The following is a 20,313-nucleotide window of genomic DNA, read 5'->3' on the forward strand; positions in this document are numbered from 1 at the left end:
CCAAGGTGGGATTGAACCCACAACCTTTGAGCTGCAGAGCCGTGTCATTACTGATTGCGCCACCTGGAAAGGGGGCGGCGGTCTGAAAGACAGATACTTGGGCAGTCAGAAAATAGATCGCGGTGAGAGGCGAAAAACGCCGTTTTTTGGAGTTACAAAACGTCGTGTAACTCAAAAACTAGGAGGGCTAGCAGCATAATTCTTGTACTGGGTGAATCAGCGGACTTTCGTGTACTTTGACTGCGATTTTCATTGCTCTTTGTAACTCCGTCGCGGAGATATGACGAGAGAAGAAACGGCTTCATTTTCGGAGTTTGAAAACTGAGAGGAGGACCGATTTCCACCCCTCAAACAAACGTAATTCATTGCTCAACGGTAAGATAATTGTAAAAACTGCTTCCACTGTGAGTGTCAGCAGTGTCTGAAGATATATTGGCACAAGCCTCATGTCCTAACTTTGCTTTGTTAAAGAGATATGGCGATTTGAAAATGCCTCCCCTTACAGAATTTCAGCTCTGAATTTCAAAACCTACCCATAGACTTTGAATGGGGAGTATTGAGACCTTGTGTCACTCCGAGGCAAATTGCGAAAAAACGGTAAATCTCACAATAAAGATAGTGACATTTTCTGAAAGCCAGCAAAAATACCTACGTTTTGATGTATAATTTGTGGGGGTTGAGTGGAAATTAAGCGAGTAGCAAGAAGTTGTTTAGACATGAAGAGAAAATTCAGAACGGACCAGCACTCACTCTGACTTAATTGCATAGCAACCATAGCAACGCATGTATTTTCTGAAAAATCACAAAGCTGCAACTGAAAACTTAAAGAGAGATAAGATTAAAACGGTAGAAGATCTGAAAAAGCTGAATCAGACAGGAATAGCCCAATAATTTGAGAACATTTTAAAGTTTGAATGGAGTTTCTAGGTGAAAGTATGACAAAGTAGTTAAGTTTCAAAAACAAACAAGTTTTAGCAGAATTTCAGAAGATTTCCATTCATTTCAATGGGACAAATTAAAGGAAAAAAGTGTAATATTTTAAAAAGTATAACAGTAATAAACACCAAAAGTCATAGCCATCATTAGCAGAAAGAGCAGAACAGTTTAGAGTTTGAACGGAGAAAATCGGCTGAAAACTGAGGGAGTAGATCCACGGCGAAAAACGTACGGAAGCAACTAGAATAATAAAGAATAAAGAGAAACAGGAACTCAATAGTGTGGAAGCCCTTTAGGGCATCCACACAATAAAGAGAAACAGGAACTCAATAGTGTGGATGCCTCCAGCATCCACACAATAAAGAATAAAGAGAAACAGGAACTCAATAGTGTGGATGCTTAACCAGCATCCACACAATAATAAAGAATAAAGAGAAACAGGAAAACAATTGTGTGGAAGCCCTTTAGGGCATCCACACAATAAAGCGAAACAGGAACTCAATAGTGTGGATACCTTTCAGGGCATCCACACAATAAAGAGAAACAGGAACTCAATAGTGTGGAAGCCCTTTTAGGGCATCCACACAATAATAAAGTATAAAGAAGAAAGAGAAACAGGAACTCAATAGTGTGGATGCCTTAAAGCATCCAGACAATTATTGGCTGGACTATGGGGTAATGTGGCATCGTTCTAATCCCATACGGGACCAGCCAGTCACTTACTGACTAACACTGCAAAACAGGATTGTTGAAGTATTAATTTTAATTTCAATTCAGGTTAGATTTTTTTTTGTGCGCAACGCAGATTTTCTGTGCGCAGAGACCGTGCCAGCAGTGCGTGCACGTGCGCAGCTTAGAGGGAACATTGATGAGGTATTGGTAGGAACGTAGGGTGATTGTGTGGAAAGATGACTGATAGTGATGATTAACGGCTGCTATGTGTGCTGGAGTTTTTAGACGTGAGTGACATGATTTTCCTGTTCACGGATGATCTCCCGTTTGACTTTATCAGGCTCGCAGACAAGAAAATATTCAGTCAGAGCTGAAAGAGATGTCAAAGCTTGACACCACATTTTTGTTTTGTCTTGGATCTTGTATTTAATTTCTTCAGACTACATTACACAGTCAAACAGGAAACAGTCCTTACATATATATTGCATCACCTGGTTTGCTGTCAGTGTGAACCTTTTGCCTGAAAAACAGTGAATTCGTTGTATCCCTCACTTCACCCGTACACGCTGCTGTTTGTACCTATCGACTCTGAAAAGGTATGTGTACAGATCTGCCACCTACTCTGTGCTGTGTGTTCATGGTCTGTGAGAACAGTAGAATTCTCTAAGAATAATATTTTCCCTTGAATAGCTTGCATTTTACTTGTTTCGTGGTGACATGTGCTAACCAGTCACACAAATGAAAATCTGGGCTGACTCGCTGATTTGCTGGATCATTTCAAATTCTTTTTTGGTGAGTGTTTGTGTGTGTTAAAGTGGAGCCAGTAGCACATTAACACCTTCCGCTTGGCCTTTCCTCTGCTTAGTGGTGTGTCACCTGCCCTGTATAAATGGCGGTAAGTGCAGCACCAGAGACAAATGCCAATGCCCTCCAAACTTCACCGGAAAGTTCTGCCAGATGGCGGTTCAGAACGGACACCAGCAGACATCAGGAGGCTACAGCCAGAATCAGGTCCACTCCACACACACCCTGCCTCTGACCTATAGCAACGGCCAGACACCTGGTGAGTGAAATGTGACATTGGCCTAGACAATCAAAATATGTGTTTTATCCTATTAGATTGGTCTCTCGGGCCTTGGCAATCAAGAAACAAAGAGAAATAATCCAACTGACGCACATCAAAAAATATGTGCATCTTCTCCTAAAATATCAGTTTTTGTCTTCTTCAAAATATAGGATTAAGCTTAGGGTTTATTTATTTACTTATTAATAGGATTTATTGTAACTGAGACATATCACAATCTGTTACTTTTTTTCAGGAAAGTCATTTTTGTTTGTCTCTTGCTTTTGGGGAGTTGGGCTCCTTACTAGTGACACCATACACCTAACAAAGATGGTTAATGTTAATCATCTACTGTGATGCACCACATCAGTGTCATGCTTGTATACACTATGTGTTGTTCTTTCTGTACGACCCAGGCATCGTCAACATTCACATCAATCACCCCCCAGAGGCCTCAGTTCAGTTCCACCAGGTGTCTCAGTTGGACAATTACAACAACAATGGACAACAAACAAAAGGCTCCTCATCATCCACTAGTTATAGCTACCATCACAGCGAAAGCAGCCAGAAGATCCAGCACCATGGCTACAACATAGTCTATCCGGGCCAGCACAGCTACCAGTTTCCTCAGTACCAGCCTGTCACCTCTAAGAATGCACTGGGCCGCTGCTTCCAGGAGACAGCAGGCAGTCAGGTACAATGTCAGATATGTCTGCTGTTTGTGAGCTTAATTACCATCATAACACATCTGTCAGATAAAGTAAGCCTTTCAGTTTGTGTCTACATGATATAACGAAAAAAAATAGATGCCATTGCCAACGTCTTAGCAAGTAATCTAAACCAATCAATCAAAAAGTCTGAGACATATTTTGCTTAGATACTGACAACAATAAGAGGCACAAAGATTACAAAACAGTACAACATGAAACTGGTGGTATTAATGCCAAAGACACATTTATAGAAAGCGATGGATGTAAAATACAGAACAGAAATAATGCCTGTTAGTTAGTATAGCTCAAAGTTTAAAATTAATTTTCTCTCCATTGCCAGATCATATTTTACAAGGAGGTTTGCATTTGTGTTTTTGTCCTCTGAGGATACACAAAAAACACAAAAATATTAATCCACCCTCTTTTGTCCTTTTCTCTGTTTTCTCCACCTCGATGTGTTAGTGTGGAAAACCTCTGCCCATTCTAACTAAGCTGGAGCAGTGCTGCGGGACCATTGGGACCTCGTGGGGATTCCACAAATGCCAAAAGTGTCCGAAGAAACCATGTAAGTCCAGGTCCAGATGTTTTTCTAAATGTCATAGTGAATTCGTAGCATCACATTGAAGGGGACGAAGTACTGACAGGTGGTCTGGGGTCTGCAGTCCCAGTGCCCACTTCCAAATCTTGAATGGAAATCTAAATATGAAAATCATTAACATTAAAGGTAGAGCTGGGCGATATAAGATTTTTTCATATCACGATATGTTTTTTTCATTTCAGGCGATAACGATATATATCACGATATAAGCCAAATAACTATATTTGTAAGATTTAAATGTGCCGTTGCTCACAAGTAAAATATGAAATAATTAGCAGCTTGTTTTGATTTAAATATTTATTTCCCATAATAAGTTCAACAGGGTAGATGTACTTAAGGAACATGAGACTTCAGTTTCAGATAAATAAAGGCAAATATTGCAAACTACACAAAAGGCAGCCGCTAAAGCGTTTAAGTTTCAAAATAGAACAAACAAAACAGACTACTAAATTGTCAATTCCACTTAGAAACAAAATATAATTCTAAAAATAAATCTTAGTTCGTTTTACAGAAGAACAGACAAAATTGACTAACTTTTGTCAATATCAAATAAACTGAGAAACTAAAAGGAAATTCTCAATCTCTCCTTGTTGTATAGCTAACCTTTTAAACAGTTTTAACAGTGACTTTAGTCTGACAAAAGCCGAATGACGAATTAGCGCTTTCAGTCAGAGATTGAGCATGCACCGCTTTATTGTATTTCCAGACTTGCTTTCGGCACAATTTACAGTGCGCGCTACTCTGTTTTTTTGTCAGACTTGAAATAGCCGAAATACCTTCACACTACGGAACTTCTATGCCCCTTCCGTTCGACAAGCTCTCCGGAATTGGAACCATCATCGTTTTTTTCTTCGGTAACCTTCGCTCACGCTCTCGGTTGATTTTTCTCTAGTCGGCAAACTCATTTCCTTCATTACCCGGGCGGCCCGGCTGCAAAAACAAATACACATGTGCGCCTTGGCACTTGTGCTGTACGTAACAAGTCACGTGACGTGACGCTGCGGCTGTGATTGGTTCGGCTCTGCGCTACTTAATTTGGATTGGCTGTTCTTTTTTTTTTTTTAAGAGGACAAAAGAGATGAGGCCTATCGCAATAGTTAAATTTTTCTATCGAGAAAAAGTTATTTCGCAATACATATCGTTATCGTTCTATCGCCCAGCTCTAATTAAAGGTATTTTTGTGTATTATAAGTTGTGTTCCATCAACAACAAAAGTTAACACAGAGCTGCCAATAACATATTTTTTTCTAGTTTTCCATTTCTTAATGCATTTTGAAAGTAATGACATAGTGGCAAATTCAGTATTTGACTCTGATTTTACCCACTTACTGGGCTACAGCAGCATGAGTAGGAAAAACCACAGATAGTATATCTTAATAATATTAGTATTGTTAATAATATGAGTAATAATATTTGTTTCATTCTAAAAACGATTGCTAAAAAAAGCCCAATACACAGTAAAAGCTTTTGAAGCAAGCAAAAAGTTATGTTGTTGCTACAATGTCTCCAGCACAAACACAGAAAGCGCCTCACACAAATAAACATAATGGTGTGTGTGAATTAATTGTCAGCCCTCAGATTTTTATGAACTGAATCCAATACAGCGTCAAAAACTTCAGTTCTTCTAATGGCCACTTAAGAATAGCTCCAAAAGTGAGTCATTCCCCACTTAACACGTAAACATTTATACAGCTTAGGGGGTTGGATTTTTTATGACGTATTCGTCTGGATTCTTGTGTTAATGGAATGGCACCTTTGGCTCAACACAGGCAGCAGTAACTGATAGACGTCTCTACACTGTCTGCAAATGTCTCTGCTGTGTTTGTGCTGTTGGGGTCTTGGAGATGTTTTGTTCACCAAGCAAAAAGGATAGAAAAAATGTGTTGATTAAAGGATGTGTAAAAAGCTGTGAATGAACAAGAAACACTTCACATTCTCTGTGTGCTTACACACCGCTCTGCATTTAATCATTAGTTATTAATAATCTCTGGCTCTCTTTCAAGGCAGATGGCTTTCTCTTCCTGGTTCTGCTGGAGGTTTCTTCCTGTTAAAAGGGAGTTGACAGGGATAGCTCAGTAGGTAGAGTGGTGGCCCCATGATCGGAACCTGAGGTACCCCTGAGCAAGGTACCGTCCCTACACACTGCTCCCCGGGCGCCCAAAGGCTGACCACTGCTTCACTGAGTGAATGGGTTAAATGCAGAGAGGAATTTCCCCACGGGGATCAATAAAGTACACTTTCTTCTTCTTCTTTCACTGTCACAAAGTGCTTGCTCAAAGAGGTTGTCTCTGACTGTTTTAGGGTCTTTACCTTACAGTATAAAACGCCTTGAGTTTGCAGTTGCAATGATTTGGTGCTATGTAAATAAAACTGAATTGAGTCAAATTGAAATGCGTTGGATTGGATGTTTCTCTATCGTGACCCAGGAAACCTTGGCAGCTGCTGCTTCAACTGACATGATACACAATCACTGGAGTAGTTATGGTTTTTAAGAGCTGGTAAAGTCAGCCGCCTACATTTGATACTTGATGACAGCAGTTTTTTATGACTAAATAAATAAAGATTATTGGTTCAGTTTTTCTACATAAATAGTTCATGAGAAAGAAGATCCAGCTGACTCGCCTGATTTAATGCCCTGCTTTTCTAAACCTTTACACCAACATGTGGAGGAGCATCTCAGTGCCCTTTCACACTGTGGTATTGAGATAATGCTGCATCAACTTTCTTAGCAACCTCATTAACCTTTTATATTACATGCTGTGTGTTTGGCAGCAGATCCTCACTGACAGCATATCATGTCTTAGGACATGTAAGATGATATTTTAATGAGAATATGATTCTCTTTATGGTTTAGTGTAATTCTGCAAAGACTAGTTTGTCTTCAAATATAATACTGCACAAAAGTCTTGAATTAACACTCATTTTGTTATATTTTTCTAGGTAAACGGCAAATAGGTGTAGTGATTTATTGAAATGTGTAAACATCAATGAAAATAGAGTACATAACAAAAACAGAATCCCAGCTTGAAAGTCAATAGTTGGTATGGCCATCTGTATTCTTCAACATAGCCTGAACTCCCTCATGCTTCCTTGTAATTTCTTTAAGTTGTCTTCAGGAATAGATCTCCAGGCTTCTTGAAGAATGTTCGAAAGCTCTTTTTTGGATGTTGGCAACAAACACAGATGAAACCGGGACACAACTGGTTCTTTGCTAAGTTGTGTTTACACAGTACACTTATTCAGCCCTTGAGCTACCTTGAGCCTTGATTTTTATGCTTAGCTGTTTGAAAGGTCAATGTTAAGTCGCTTAAAAAACAAGCAAACGACAACAAAAAACCTGTTCTTGGAAAATGTTCAGGTTTGATGACTGGACTGAAAATGAGTGAAAAAGCAGCCAATTTCCAAAGTAATTGGTGGTCAAAGTAAGACCGCTTTCAAAAAATTACAACAAAGTCGGGCTCCTCAGAAGCAAAATATATAGAAATGAGGGATGCCTCAAGATATTTTTTCAAAGTAGTGTAAAATTTCAGACTGGGCTTTCCTTAAAAGCAGTCAAAGCAAAATATCCAGCTGGCTTGAAACCCACACTCTAAAAATGTTTCAACACAGCTCAATGTGTCTTTTGCAGCCATAACTTTCAGCTGTGACAAGCAAAATAAAAATGCAGCTAGGAAACATTATGAGTCTTGTACTGGGTCGGCTTAGCAAACAGGTGACTTTCACCCAAACAGCTACTTCCAGAAAGGAAAAGCCCTAAATGCCGTGGCAGCATGTGGTGCTGGCCTTTGCTTCTCATCTCTGTTTAAAGAGGTACCAGCTAAACTGAGTGTGTGGGGGATGTGAGGATGGAATTGCCAGCCTTTTTATGTAGTAGCTGGCTACTCAACACTACTCCCTTTATAGAACTGTGGAACTTGTCTTTGAAGCCAGAGAGCTGTTGGATGTAGAGCATGAAAAGACGCACTCTAGTGTAACAGTTCCAGTATTATCCCCAGCTGAACTGAGCAAAGGGGTGGTACTGTAGTACTTTTGTGTAAATCCATCAATATCCATATGTGAAAACACACTTTGCAAACTCATCGTTTATGTTAGCAACATGTTGGTTATTGTGTGCAACAGCAAATTGAGTATTATTCACAGCATCCTAATCCATATCCAGTGTTTGCAAGGAATATAACTGTGAGTAAGTATTTTAAATATTGTGGATTTTCATCCTTTTCACACCTTATTGCAGTTTGGGGTGAAGTTTGTAAGATTAAAAAATGTAACCCTAACTGTCAACAGAAGGGGGCAGTATATTATCAGAAAGTTGTAACGTACCTGAGCCCCTCCCAAAGAATTAGGTCCTTCCTTGAATCTAATGCTGAATTAATTTAGATACTAATTATTCGTATTTAAACTTGTATCCAATAGCAGAGCTTCGATCTGAAAACGCTGACCAAACTGTTGAAAGCTAGAGAGCTGCGAATTTGAACATTGTTAATGTGAATGCTGTTTAAGAATTCACAGTACTCTTTTCCATATCTTTGGTATTTATACATTAGAAACGTATTCTTTATGCGACAGAATCCATCAAAATGTTCAGCCGATTCAGAAGCTAGAGAAAAAAGTCAACATTGAAATCAGTCCCAAGACTTTACATGTTTTCAGCTGTTCTTCATTTTTTGATATCTCTTGTAGTGTCCAAACAGTGACACTTTCAGAAAGTTTCTAAGATTACAATACTTTACAGCTGATGACATTATCACTGTCTCCCACTAAAGAATTTAGGCTCTTTATTTTATTTATTTTTCTATTTGAGGTCTTTTCACTCGCACAACTTTTTGTCTGTACTTCAGCTCTTTGAGGAAATGACCTTTCCAAACCAGTGAGACGTACAGAGCAGCCTGAGTTTTTGGAGTGCCCTTGTTAAGTTTTCTCCTTTCTCCTGAGCAAAAGTAATTTCTCTGTAAATTTTTGATTATTGACACAAAAAATATATGTACTGCTTCAGTAGGTTTGAGGTTATAGTATTTTAAAGGTCTTTTAACTCACGCTGTAGCCCAGCTCAGTGCAGTGCACACTCATTCTTTTGTATTCAACTTACACTTGTATCAGAAATTTGAGCCTGTCTTCTCTCTGTGTCCCCATTTCAGAGTTGATTCAATTTCGGCATTAATCAGTGACTCCAGTCCAGTCCGTTCCCTCAGCTTTGTCATTGCCAAAGGATTTCTGTCCTGCTCTTCTGTACTAGGCCTTCCTTATTTTTAGTGAAATATTGATACAAAACTGCAAAGATGAACTCCCTGCTGCAGTTTTTGACTAATTGTTCAGTCTTAAAAAAAGTATACAAAACAGCAATGAAGTTAGTATTGAACCAAGGGAAACAACAGTTTCAGAAACAACAGGTCTTTGATCCGTCCTTTAATCTGTCAGGGCCTTGCATTCACATCTGGTAAACAGAGAGGAGCAGTTTTGTGTCATAAAATACAGCTGTTAGGGACAGCACGGAATCTGTAGTCTAAAAAGACTGATTGCATTTAGGCCATGCACACCCGAGCTGCTCAGGATATAGTTCTTAGTGAATAGGAGGGAATAGAACTGAAAGACTTGCTTTTATTGCATATGTGCTTGCTTTTAGCACACATGCAATAAGACACCAGAACAGGGAAGATCAAGTCTTTTCATATCCAGCATTTTAGTGGGAGTCACCAAAGGGCCAGAGATTTACACTCCTCGTGAATGGTGGAGGCATGAGGTGTTTTTCTTTTTTTAAAACATTTAAGTGTGAAATAGTCCATTGTGCCATGGAGACTCTGGTAACTGGTAAATAGACTGGCTTCCTTGGTCAAACAATCATTGCCTTGTTTTGTTCTCAACAAAATATCAATCTTCTTTTGGGTATTTGGTACCACCTTCCCACTGGTTCCTTTGTCCAGCTGTACTGCAGTGAAACTAACTTCCCATGTTTGCAATACTGTGTACTAATGTTGCTGCTTAAGTAGCTTCTAGCTGCTACCTCCCTGCAACCGTTCATGGTTCCATTAATAATTCTTTTTGAACACTGTATCCTGTCTTAATTATTCTTTCATTAACTTAATTTAGTAATGTTTCACTGAATGAATCTATTGTATTTTTAAAGATAGTTTATATTCATTTTACAGCAACATGCTGAAGCCACAGAGATTAAAGTACGCCTTAAATATGTAATTCAGTTATACACAAAACAGCTCGCATAGTGACAAACATATTTATATTGACTGGGTTCTCATTCTCAATGACAGTCTAAATTTGACTACCAACCAAGGCAATCTGAGGTTACATAGCAAAAAATAAATCAATAAATATAAAAATATGCAATACAATACCTTCACTTAAACCACGGTAAAGATATGCTGTTAACTTAAATTGACTATAATTAACATTTTTTACAATTTTAGCGTGAATACGTTTTTTTTGTTCAGGAACATGATTTATGCTTTTTCGCTTTAGCGACATTATGAGACTTTAATTGAACACTCATAATTGTATTTTGGAATTATTACAGAATAAGAACCCAGACATTTCCTCTCAAAACTGTGACTAACATGTGCTCCTTCTCTTTGTTTTTCTCTTCACATGCTCCCGTCATCAGCTTTCCCCCTGATAGATTGCCCTCAGGGTTATATAAGAGTCAACAGTTCTCATTGCCAAGGTAAGAATTTATGCTATTGTTTTTGACATCCTAATGCTTATATAGCTTATAATATTGTGGTGAAGACATGTGTGGTTCCCTTTTTTTCCTAGGCCCCCCTTTGTTTTACAAGAAAATCTTTGTGCCCCCCCTCCCCGGCACAAACACATCGTCCAACCACACACACCCACGTTTAGTTTTCCAACTCCATTGCAGTTTATTTCACACCTCAAACCTTTTGTAAACAATTAAACAAATTAAAGTAAACTGCAATAAATTACAAGTAGCAATAAAATAAACTACTACCTGTTTTAAATAACAGAAAAACAAACCATCCTTCTGGTGTAATTATTTTACGTGTAGTTGTAAGAATATTCAACACTGTATTTTTCAAAATATGTCTCTCTGCACAAAGTGGGATTAAAAACATAAACATGCTGTTTGTCCGTGATTTGGACAGGAGGAACAAATTGTGGCAGGATCAACCTGATATTATTTTTATCCCACTGTAACTTTACTCTATAAAAAGCTAACATTTAAGGAGTAGTTAGTCATTATAAGAAGTGTTTGTGGACTAAAAATCAGAAATGTGGGAAACTGTTTGTCTGTCATTTGGACAGCTCAGCGCATGCTCCCGACACAGGGGAAACAAATTCTGCCAGGAAGACCTGTTGTGGCACCACCGTTGTGCAGGTGAAGCCAAAGGCAAGATATGCTTCATCATATTTTCTAGTCTTTGGTTTGGAAGCACATTTGGCGATGCTTCATCTTCTGTTTTGCGTTTGATAAAATATGTTAATATTCAGTTGATGAGGTCGCGCGTGATTTTGTGGACAAATTCAGTATTCCCGCAGGATGAATCCTGCTGACTGTGCTGATCACCTGACAATTCCTGTACTGCCATTACGAGTATGAAGTTTCTCTGTTTTAACTGTCGGGTGTGGTGTCACAAAATGTGGTACTAACATTCATATCTGCCTCTTGGTGTACATTGAAAATGATTACTACTTTTAAAAACATCAACATTTCAGTATGACCGATGCTTAAGACCAAATACCACATATTGCCACAAACTTGCGAGTTACGCCTCTCCTAACCCTTCTAAGCCTCTTGATGGGGACTTATTTTAAAGCAGGAAGCCTCCTATATGTGGTTACAACTAGGCAGGAACAGCATTTTTAAATGTTGTAAAAATATTCAAAGCAGTTTATGTAAGTGACAAGAGTTACAGATACTCTAAAACTCTGCGATTGAGTTTGCATCAAAAAGTGTGAATAGAGATGAGAAGTATTATCTCTATGTTATATTCAAATTAAGAAACTGGCCCTCCCAAAGCAATTTCCCACCAGTGTCTAAGTTAAAAAAGAACCTACTGAAAGTTGCATGATATCCACAAAAGCCACGAGTCAGTGACTCTAAACTGGGACTAAGCAGCATCACAGACACACATGCAGCATGCACTTTAAATTAGGTTACAGCTGTGTAGGGGTGGTGTTAATCTCAGGCTAAATTTAATCATTGATTGTTCAGGGTGTTTGCTGACTGATGACAGTCTAGAAACCACTAACTGCAAAGTGGAAGTGGGCCAGTGTTTGGTGGCACCAACTCTTTTACAAGAACCCACAAATGAGGAGCTTGACCTTTTCCAGCAGGCTGTTCTGCTTGGCTGCTCAGAACATGGAGAGGAAGTCATTTTTTTCCATGACATTCAAAGTGTGGTACTGCACAAAATATAAAGTAAAGACACAAACACGTTCACCAGCATCTGCTTCGAATGCTGAAGAACAAACAGTCTGAACCATCCACCCATTTTAAATGTGTCTAGTCATGTGGGGATACCAAAAGAGACAACCAGGAGTCATCCTGGCCAAATACCACTGCTTATGGGTCTAGTCACTACTTACAGCTCTTAGCCTCTACGCTATCTACGCTAAATTAACAGCATTCCCTTCATGCTGAGCCCTCTCTTCACAACAACAGACTACTGCAGTACATTGCAGACACCATGCACTGGTAACACTTTCTAAAAACGATTGATCTAGTAGTTGTATGTTTGTAAGAAGCAGAGTAGTTTTTCAATAATAGTCCAGTGTAGTGGTGGCAGTTGAGTTCATCTGGGTTTCCTGTTTAAAAATAATTACAATCTCAGTTGACAGAGATTTAGCATCAGTAACGGCTGACTCACAAATGTTTCCTCATCCATAAAAGGTTGTTGTTGCAAAATATTGTTTTAGTCGGAGCATGAAAGACCTCAGGAGTAAAAAGATCAACCGAGAAGGCTGTCAAAACATGCTACCTGAAACAACTGAGCTCTTTTTCACCATTAAACTCGATAATGTAACGCGTTAACTCTTTTTCAAGAGTAAAATAAGGAATTGATATTGCAAAAAAAGTAATTATATTACTGTCACTTTCCCGTAAGCACGCTGCGTTACTGCGTTACTAAACCGTGATTTTGTTTGTGAGAGTGTCTCATGACAATGACGTAAGTGCATGCGACGTGCATGGCAGCAAAAGACGTGTGCAGATCAACAATGGATAATATGGAGTGTGGGAGAAAGTACAGCCATGCAGCGTTTAGTTTGAGTCTGTAAACAGTGACAAAAGCATTTGCGTCCGCTGTACACTCTGCGTGGGAAGAAAATTTCTTTCTGCAGTAAAAAATTAAACTTCAAATCTGAGCAAGCACTGAGCACACTGCCACGAGAATGTGAAATTCACATAGAAACCCCCGGATCGTCCCACTGACATGACCGATGCGGCACCGGGCAAATCTCCACAGGCCCCACACCCACTCCTGCTAAACAGGTGAACATAGATTTAAGAGCGACAGGACAGTGCCGCTGATTCTTTGATTTTATTTATTTTTTGCTGTGTTTTACTTGCATCTATTTGAAAGAGCGAGTGTAAACTCAAAACTTATTTATACTTTATATGCTGGAATATGCAAAAAATAGGTTTAAATGTTTCTTCCAGCCAGAGACTGTTGCATATAATTAATTGTGCATAAGGTTAAAAAATTCAAACTAATAAAACAAGACTTTTTCAATTTTATATGATGGATTAAGCAGAAAAAATAGAATTGGGCTTAAAGGTCTTTTGCTTTATTAGGTATTCAGGCTGTATATCATGTTTTTGAAAAGTAATAAAGTATTAGAGTAACTAATTACGTTTGAAAATAAGTAATCAGTAAAGTAATGGGATTACTTTCTTGGAGAAGTAATCGAAAAATGCAAGTTACTAATTACTAGTAACTTGACCAACACTGGTGTCACTGACTATGATCACTCACACACTTGGAAATTAAAGTATTAACAGAGAGCTGCATAGGAAAGAATACAGTTCTACAACATTTGACATTTTAGTTGTAATGTACTCACTTTTTTAGTTTTACTAACCATTCAAAGCAGTTTAACTACAGGTCACATTTTAACCATACATTTATACCTCACTATCCATGGGCTGTGGAAGGAACCTTGGGTACCAAGCAGAAACTCCTGCGGGGACACAGCAAGGCCCCAGCCAGGGTTTGAACCTGGAACCTGAAGGCATGCTGAGGGTGGACAATACTAACCACTGAACCACCAATAGTTATCAAGGCTGTGCAGACCTCCAGACTTACCCTTGCTATTCATACTGTCCAAACGTGCTTTCACAATGTGTATATGTGTACTATGCACTTCTTGCCTTAAAAGCCAGGACCACCAAACAGAGTATCCTTTAGCAAGGATAGTTTCATCAATGCCAGCTGACCAACAGGAGCAGATTTTTTAGGCATTGCAGTTCTAAACTCATGTACTAGAAAAGCAACAATGAATAGTACTTGATGCACTAATGGAAGTATATGAATTCAGGTATAACAGGTGTGGTTAATTGTGTTTTGGGTTTTTTTTTTTAGTTCTGCAAGGTGAAGAAATTGTTTGAAAAACCTTTTAATTAACTGTCAACTCTTCTATAATTCACAGATCTAGATGAATGCCAACTACAGGGTGTGTGTCCAAATGGAAACTGTGTGAACACTCTGGGCAGCTACAGGTGCATATGTAAACCTGGTTATGTCCCTGACCCCACGTTCACCATGTGCATATGTAAGTCCTCCAATCACAATTTTTCGTCACAGTTGCTCGTTCAATAATTCTAGACTCAGAACATCTAATGGAGCTGTGTCAGACTGAGCAAAAGATTATAGCATTACATTTGCATGCTGGTCTTAGATATGCAGATTTGCACATTCAGATCTTCCCTGAGTCTGATATTTCCCATTACCTTAGGATAGAAGACATGGGAAATGTGTGTTTCCTATTTCCTCTGCTAAATCCTAAAATATTTGTTAATACCTGTGTAAATAAAATGCATGAATGCAAGCATGGTATTCAAGTTATATAAAGCATGTACTGAGAGTTACACACAGCCAAAACCGAAATATGTCATTACGGGTCGGTAAATACTGGGAATTGTAGCCAGTTGGGCAATTTCTTGAGCACAAGTGTTAAAGTTATTATTTTAAAACATGCCATGAGCATGTGTTGCCTTTCTTTTGCAGTGTAGTATAAATTAGCGTTAACACAAAACTAGAATATCCAACTCGATACAGATACCCAGGAAAATACTCGATAACTGATAACGTCCGATTATTGAGTATTTTCTGCCAATTTTCCCAAATATAGTTAGATTTAACAAAATAAGTATTTAATATTAAGTTAATAAGTTGTATTCATTTAATAAATTATTTAGGTCATTTCAATGTTGCTGATAAACAAAGACATCAGAATGATTTAATTCTTGTAGAGGAAACACATTGTGGAAAAGTTAACAGTGTACTTTGTGCGGTATTAGATGTGCTAAAATAACTCACTGTGAAATATGGAAACTGGTTACTGCCTGCTTTTTAAAACTGACCTCACAACTGGTTTTCACAAGATAAGAAGGACATTTTAATAAATGATTGCAAAGGTAGAAAAGTTCAACTTTATCATATTGTCCACATCTGCCTGCGGCCTTTCTTTCTCATCAACCATTCACACTACTCTGCCTCAGTCTGCAGCTCTTACATCCTCAGCTCTGCTCTTCAGCCCTCACACCGCTCCGATTTGGCTGCTCAGCTCCAAAATGTGCTCGGATTAGTTCTCCACGCTCTGGACTCTACTCAGCTACATTTCCCCTGCTGCGCTACGCAATCAGTAATCCACCCGGTTCTCCATGTGTCTGTAATGCGCTCTGCCATGATTAAATATTTCATTTGCAACCCATTCAGCTTTATTATTAATTCATTAATTATTCATCTTTAACTACGGTCGCTATGTTAATGATAATAGACAGCTAATTTGGCTATTGTTTAACTGCTAATCGTTAAATGGGGCCGGGTTAACATTTATGATAACTACTACTGTAGTTACTACTGTACTTAAGTGTTGTGAAACGGGAGCTTTACAAACCTTTCTTGAAATACCTCCTACAGTGTTGTTCAGCGTTGTGAATGTGAACTACTTAGGCTGTTAGTGAGGGGAGGAGCTGAAGTTGTGTGTGAACTGGAGGAGGCAAAGATGACACTGATGATGATATTGATGCATCGATATTAACTTTCAGTATCGGTTAATATCTGACAATCAATCCATTTTTGACAGCCCCAGAATAGATAGATTGGTGCATGGGACTGTGCCTTTTTTCCTCTTGTGGCTAATGAAAGCCAAGTGTCCATTCGTTACTACCACTCACAGCAGACGGCTCCTCAAACCTACACTCCACTCAAAGAGAACCCCAATGATTTACATGTTTTTCATGCTGTATCTTTTTCTTCACCCTTATTCTTACATTGCTTTAGTGTAAAGGGGACATGTGGGCATTATGTTTGAAGCATACTGTATCATAAACTGTGAGATTATCAGTTCCCTGGGGCTTTGTGACTTCTGTTATCTAAATCCTGAACACACACTAATATATTCATGATGAATAGATGCTGAATCAAGCATGCTATACCTTGGCAAACACTGTTCAGACCGTTTAGATAAAATAGCCCAATTTCTGTCTCCTCAAACCACAGAAAGATTTTTCTCACGCTCTCACACCCCTTTGAGCATTTTGGGTGACATCTGCATTTTGCTGAGGAGGGGCTCCATCCGCTCACTCTGCCATAAAGGCAAGACCGGCGCAGTACAGCAGGGTTAGTTTTCATTCTGGCAGGTTGTCCCATTTCTGCAGACAAACCCCACAGTGGCTGTTGATTTCCTAGTTACCGTCCTGGCCAAGACCCTCCTTGCCTATTAAGTCATTTTGGTCAGATGGCCTACTGTAGCAAGAATCTTAGTGGTTTCAGACTTCTTCCATTTCATTCTAATTGAGTTTATTTTGCTCCTGGGAACTTTAAATGTTGAAATTTTCCTGAGCACTATGCCTAGACACAGTTCCTGTCTGAAGGGCTGTGTTGGTTTTTTTTAACCTCATCATGGTAAACGGAGCATACGTGTTCTCTGGAGAGGTGCTCAGATTTGCTGATGGCCAGTCGAGTGCATTTGATTAGCAGCACCTGGCCTCATCTTGAAGTTGTAATAGTGAACTTGTGCTTGAAGCATTTTGGCCTAGTTTTTCTTAATTAAATAAGAACATGGTGTAATATGTACTTTGTATACACCTGTATTAAGAGCTGCTCAGGAGAAGATTATGTTTAGTATGTCCTGATAGATAAAACCTTAGAATTCATCTTTCTAAATGAATAAGGATGTGACTTCAGCTCGATATTTTCACACACAGACACGAGTAGTCTCAACCTCACCATATTCTTCAAACTATTTGTTAAATGTTACTATGATACATGTCATTTAAAGGTTTGTGTAAATTTTCAAATGGCATCAAAAGTAGCATTAAAAATATTTTTTTTAAAAGCAACCCTTTTTTAGCTTTGAGAATGAACTGTACAAACCTAATAATGACTTTTACTTCAGTCATTCCTGATGTTTTTAATCAAGGTATTTGTTGGGAAAATAGGTCAAGTATTTAACCAGTAAGTTAAATGGTTTACTTCAGGTAATGTTTCTGGCAAAAAGGAGTTTGCAAAGAAAAGCGTCTGGACTTCTTTGAGTTGCTTGAAGACGTTTCACCTCTCATCCGAGAAGCTTCTTCAGTTCTAAGGTCAAATGGCCGAGAGTCCCAGATTTAAACCCAGTGGGAGTATCCCCCCAAGGAGGGACAAAGGACCCCCTGGTGATCCTCTAATCACATGCGCCAAGGTGTGAAAGCGGGTGTGGGACCTAATCAGCCAGGGTTTCGGGTGAGCTCATTGTGAAACCTGGCCCCACCCTATCATGTGATTTCCTGAGGTCAGATGGCCCAGGATGTGAGTGGGCGTTAAGGCGTCTGGGGAGGGAACTCAAAACTGGATTATAGATGGCAGACAGTTGGTGTCGTAAACCACCGCCTCTGTTCAAAGATGGTCGCTCACAGTGGACATAGATGGCCTCTTTCACTCCTCTGTAGAGGTCTGGGCATTCCTCGCTGCACTGTACAGCATACACCACGTTGTTCAGTCTGTGTTTTGGAGTTTTGTCTTTCGGGTGAACCAGTTTCTGTCTGAGTGTGTTGCTGGGTCCATCTATGTCCACTGTGAGCGACCATCTTTGAACAGAGGCGGTGGTTTACGACACCAACTGTCTGCCATCTATAATCCAGTTTTGAGTTCCCTCCCCAGACGCCTTAACGCCCACTCACATCCTGGGTCATCTGACCTCAGGAAATCACATGATAGGGTGGGGCCAGGTTTCACAATGAGCTCACCCGAAACCCTGGCTGATTAGGTCCCACACCCGCTTTCACACCTTGGCGCATGTGATTAGAGGATCACCAGGGGGTCCTTTGTCCCTCTTTGGGGGGATACTCCCACTGGGTTTAAATCTGGGACTCTCGGCCATTTGACCTTAGAACTGAGGAAGCTTCTCGGATGAGAGGTGAAACGTCTTCAAGCAACTCAAAGAAGTCCAGACGCTTTTCTTTGCAAACTCCTTTGACTACGATGACCTGGATGACTGAGAACCTTCACAGACTTTCTGGCAAAAAGGAAACCAGTCTGGGTTCCCCGTGGGGGTCATTAGTTTGTCTGTTTTCCAGTCAGAACTGCTTCCAGCATTTATTTGTGGAGTTTAGTTTTTGCCCTAGAACACATAAACCAAGCCAAACTCTCTGCATGCCTTCATCTCAGCCAGCACTTTGGTAGTGCATGAAGCACTGGCATGAAAATGTTCATTTTTTCCCCCAGGTTTTTCCTTCATCATGTGGTCTTTTCTTTCTGGTGTTTAAATGTGTGTGTAGTTATTTGTACCAGCACCAAAATGTGGTTGCCCAGCCTCTTGCTGTAAAACATGTACTCTCTTTAATGTACTCTGGTTTTGTTTTAGACATATATTTAGACTGCGTTTCTGACGGGGGGAAGGTTGCTCTGGTGAAGGGGACTTCTTTACTCTTTATCCTCTCTTTCCTTCATGTTTGTGTGTCCTGCACTTTGGTGTGCCACTTCCTGCGCCTCCTCCCTCCTCTTTGCCCTCCTTCTCTGCTCCTCTTCAGCCGAAACACCCGTCCAAGAGGAGAAGGGGGCTTGCTTCCGTTTGGTCAGCTCAGGGAGGCAATGTTTGCACCCAGTGTCTGCCCAGCTGAGCAAACAGCTTTGCTGCTGCAGTGTGGGCAAAGCCTGGGGCCCTCGTTGTGACAAATGCCCCCCTCCAGGAACAGGTAAGGCCCCAAGAAATGTCAGATAGTTGTCCTGCCTGAATAAGGCCCCAAACTTTCTGTTGTGACTTCTATGGGGGAAACATGATGAAAAACACTATTTAACAGTCTTATAATTTACTTTTACGCCTTGCAAATCAGCAAACTATAAAGCTCCGTCCTTTGGGATGATGATGAGCTTGAACTCATGTCCCAGTCTGTTATCCTGCCACTCTCTGTCTGCATGGGTTTCACAGCTTGGCTGAATAGCTGCTTTTAGAGTTGCTTTTAGATTAGAATAGCAAAACCTTTTGCAGTAATTTGTTTTATATCACTTGCCTGTTTGTCTTTGTTTCGACACATCTCAGTATGTCTGTGGAATTCAGTTACACAGTGATGGTTGGTATTTCTAGGTAGATGTATTTCCTTATATTGTTCTAGGCACCCACTCATTTTTCATTTCAGTTTGTTTATATAGCACCAATCCAACAGCTGTCTCAGATTGCTTTTAATTCTCATATTTTGTGACGATGACTCAAGATGATCTATTATGTATCTGTACTGAGAATTATGAAAAGCATCACTTATTGTCTAAAAGCGTACATAACAAATAAGTCTGTCTTCATTTCCTTCCTTGTCAATATTATGTTCATATACAGTGTTTATGAAACCATAGACTCTTTAAAGTTTCTACATTTTGTTTTAAATTAATTTTCTTATTTATTGAAACAGAATACTCCACTGGTAAAGCACAAACGAAGTTCTTAGATTGTCCTGAAAGAATGTCTTCTGAAAACCTATTAATGGGATATTTGACCACCTTTACTTTATGTAAATTTACAAAAAAAGAAACAAACAAAATGTGGAAACACTCCAAATGCATCCTTTATTTAAACAAGGCTAAACAGATAGAATGAAGTCCTTGTGATGGTCCTTGTGTGTTTTCCTGGTTATATCTTGAATATTCAACTAAGCAGTAAAGACGAGTTAC

At 39.4% G+C, this 20,313-nt stretch overlaps 1 protein-coding gene across 6 annotated transcripts in view; it reads left to right on the forward strand.

Annotated features, from left to right (window-relative positions):
* The window catches only part of ltbp1 (latent transforming growth factor beta binding protein 1), a 161,089-nt gene that overhangs the window by 100,447 nt on the left and 40,329 nt on the right, over positions 1-20,313 (forward strand). For 4 of the 6 annotated variants that reach the window (XM_025897470.1, XM_025897472.1, XM_025897471.1 and 1 more), the window contains exons 6-11: positions 2,474-2,671; positions 3,088-3,365; positions 3,844-3,946; positions 10,593-10,652; positions 14,597-14,719; positions 19,107-19,346. In XM_025897470.1, coding sequence (XP_025753255.1) covers positions 2,474-2,671; positions 3,088-3,365; positions 3,844-3,946; positions 10,593-10,652; positions 14,597-14,719; positions 19,107-19,346 — 1,002 coding nt within the window. The remainder of the gene's footprint in view (positions 1-2,473; positions 2,672-3,087; positions 3,366-3,843; positions 3,947-10,592; positions 10,653-14,596; positions 14,720-19,106; positions 19,347-20,313) is intronic. The other 2 variants (XM_019355343.2, XM_019355347.2) reach the window with 2 other exon arrangements.

Source organism: Oreochromis niloticus, linkage group LG13 (genome assembly GCF_001858045.2).
Source record: "Oreochromis niloticus isolate F11D_XX linkage group LG13, O_niloticus_UMD_NMBU, whole genome shotgun sequence".
In the NCBI taxonomy this organism is placed as follows: Eukaryota; Metazoa; Chordata; class Actinopteri; order Cichliformes; family Cichlidae; genus Oreochromis; species Oreochromis niloticus.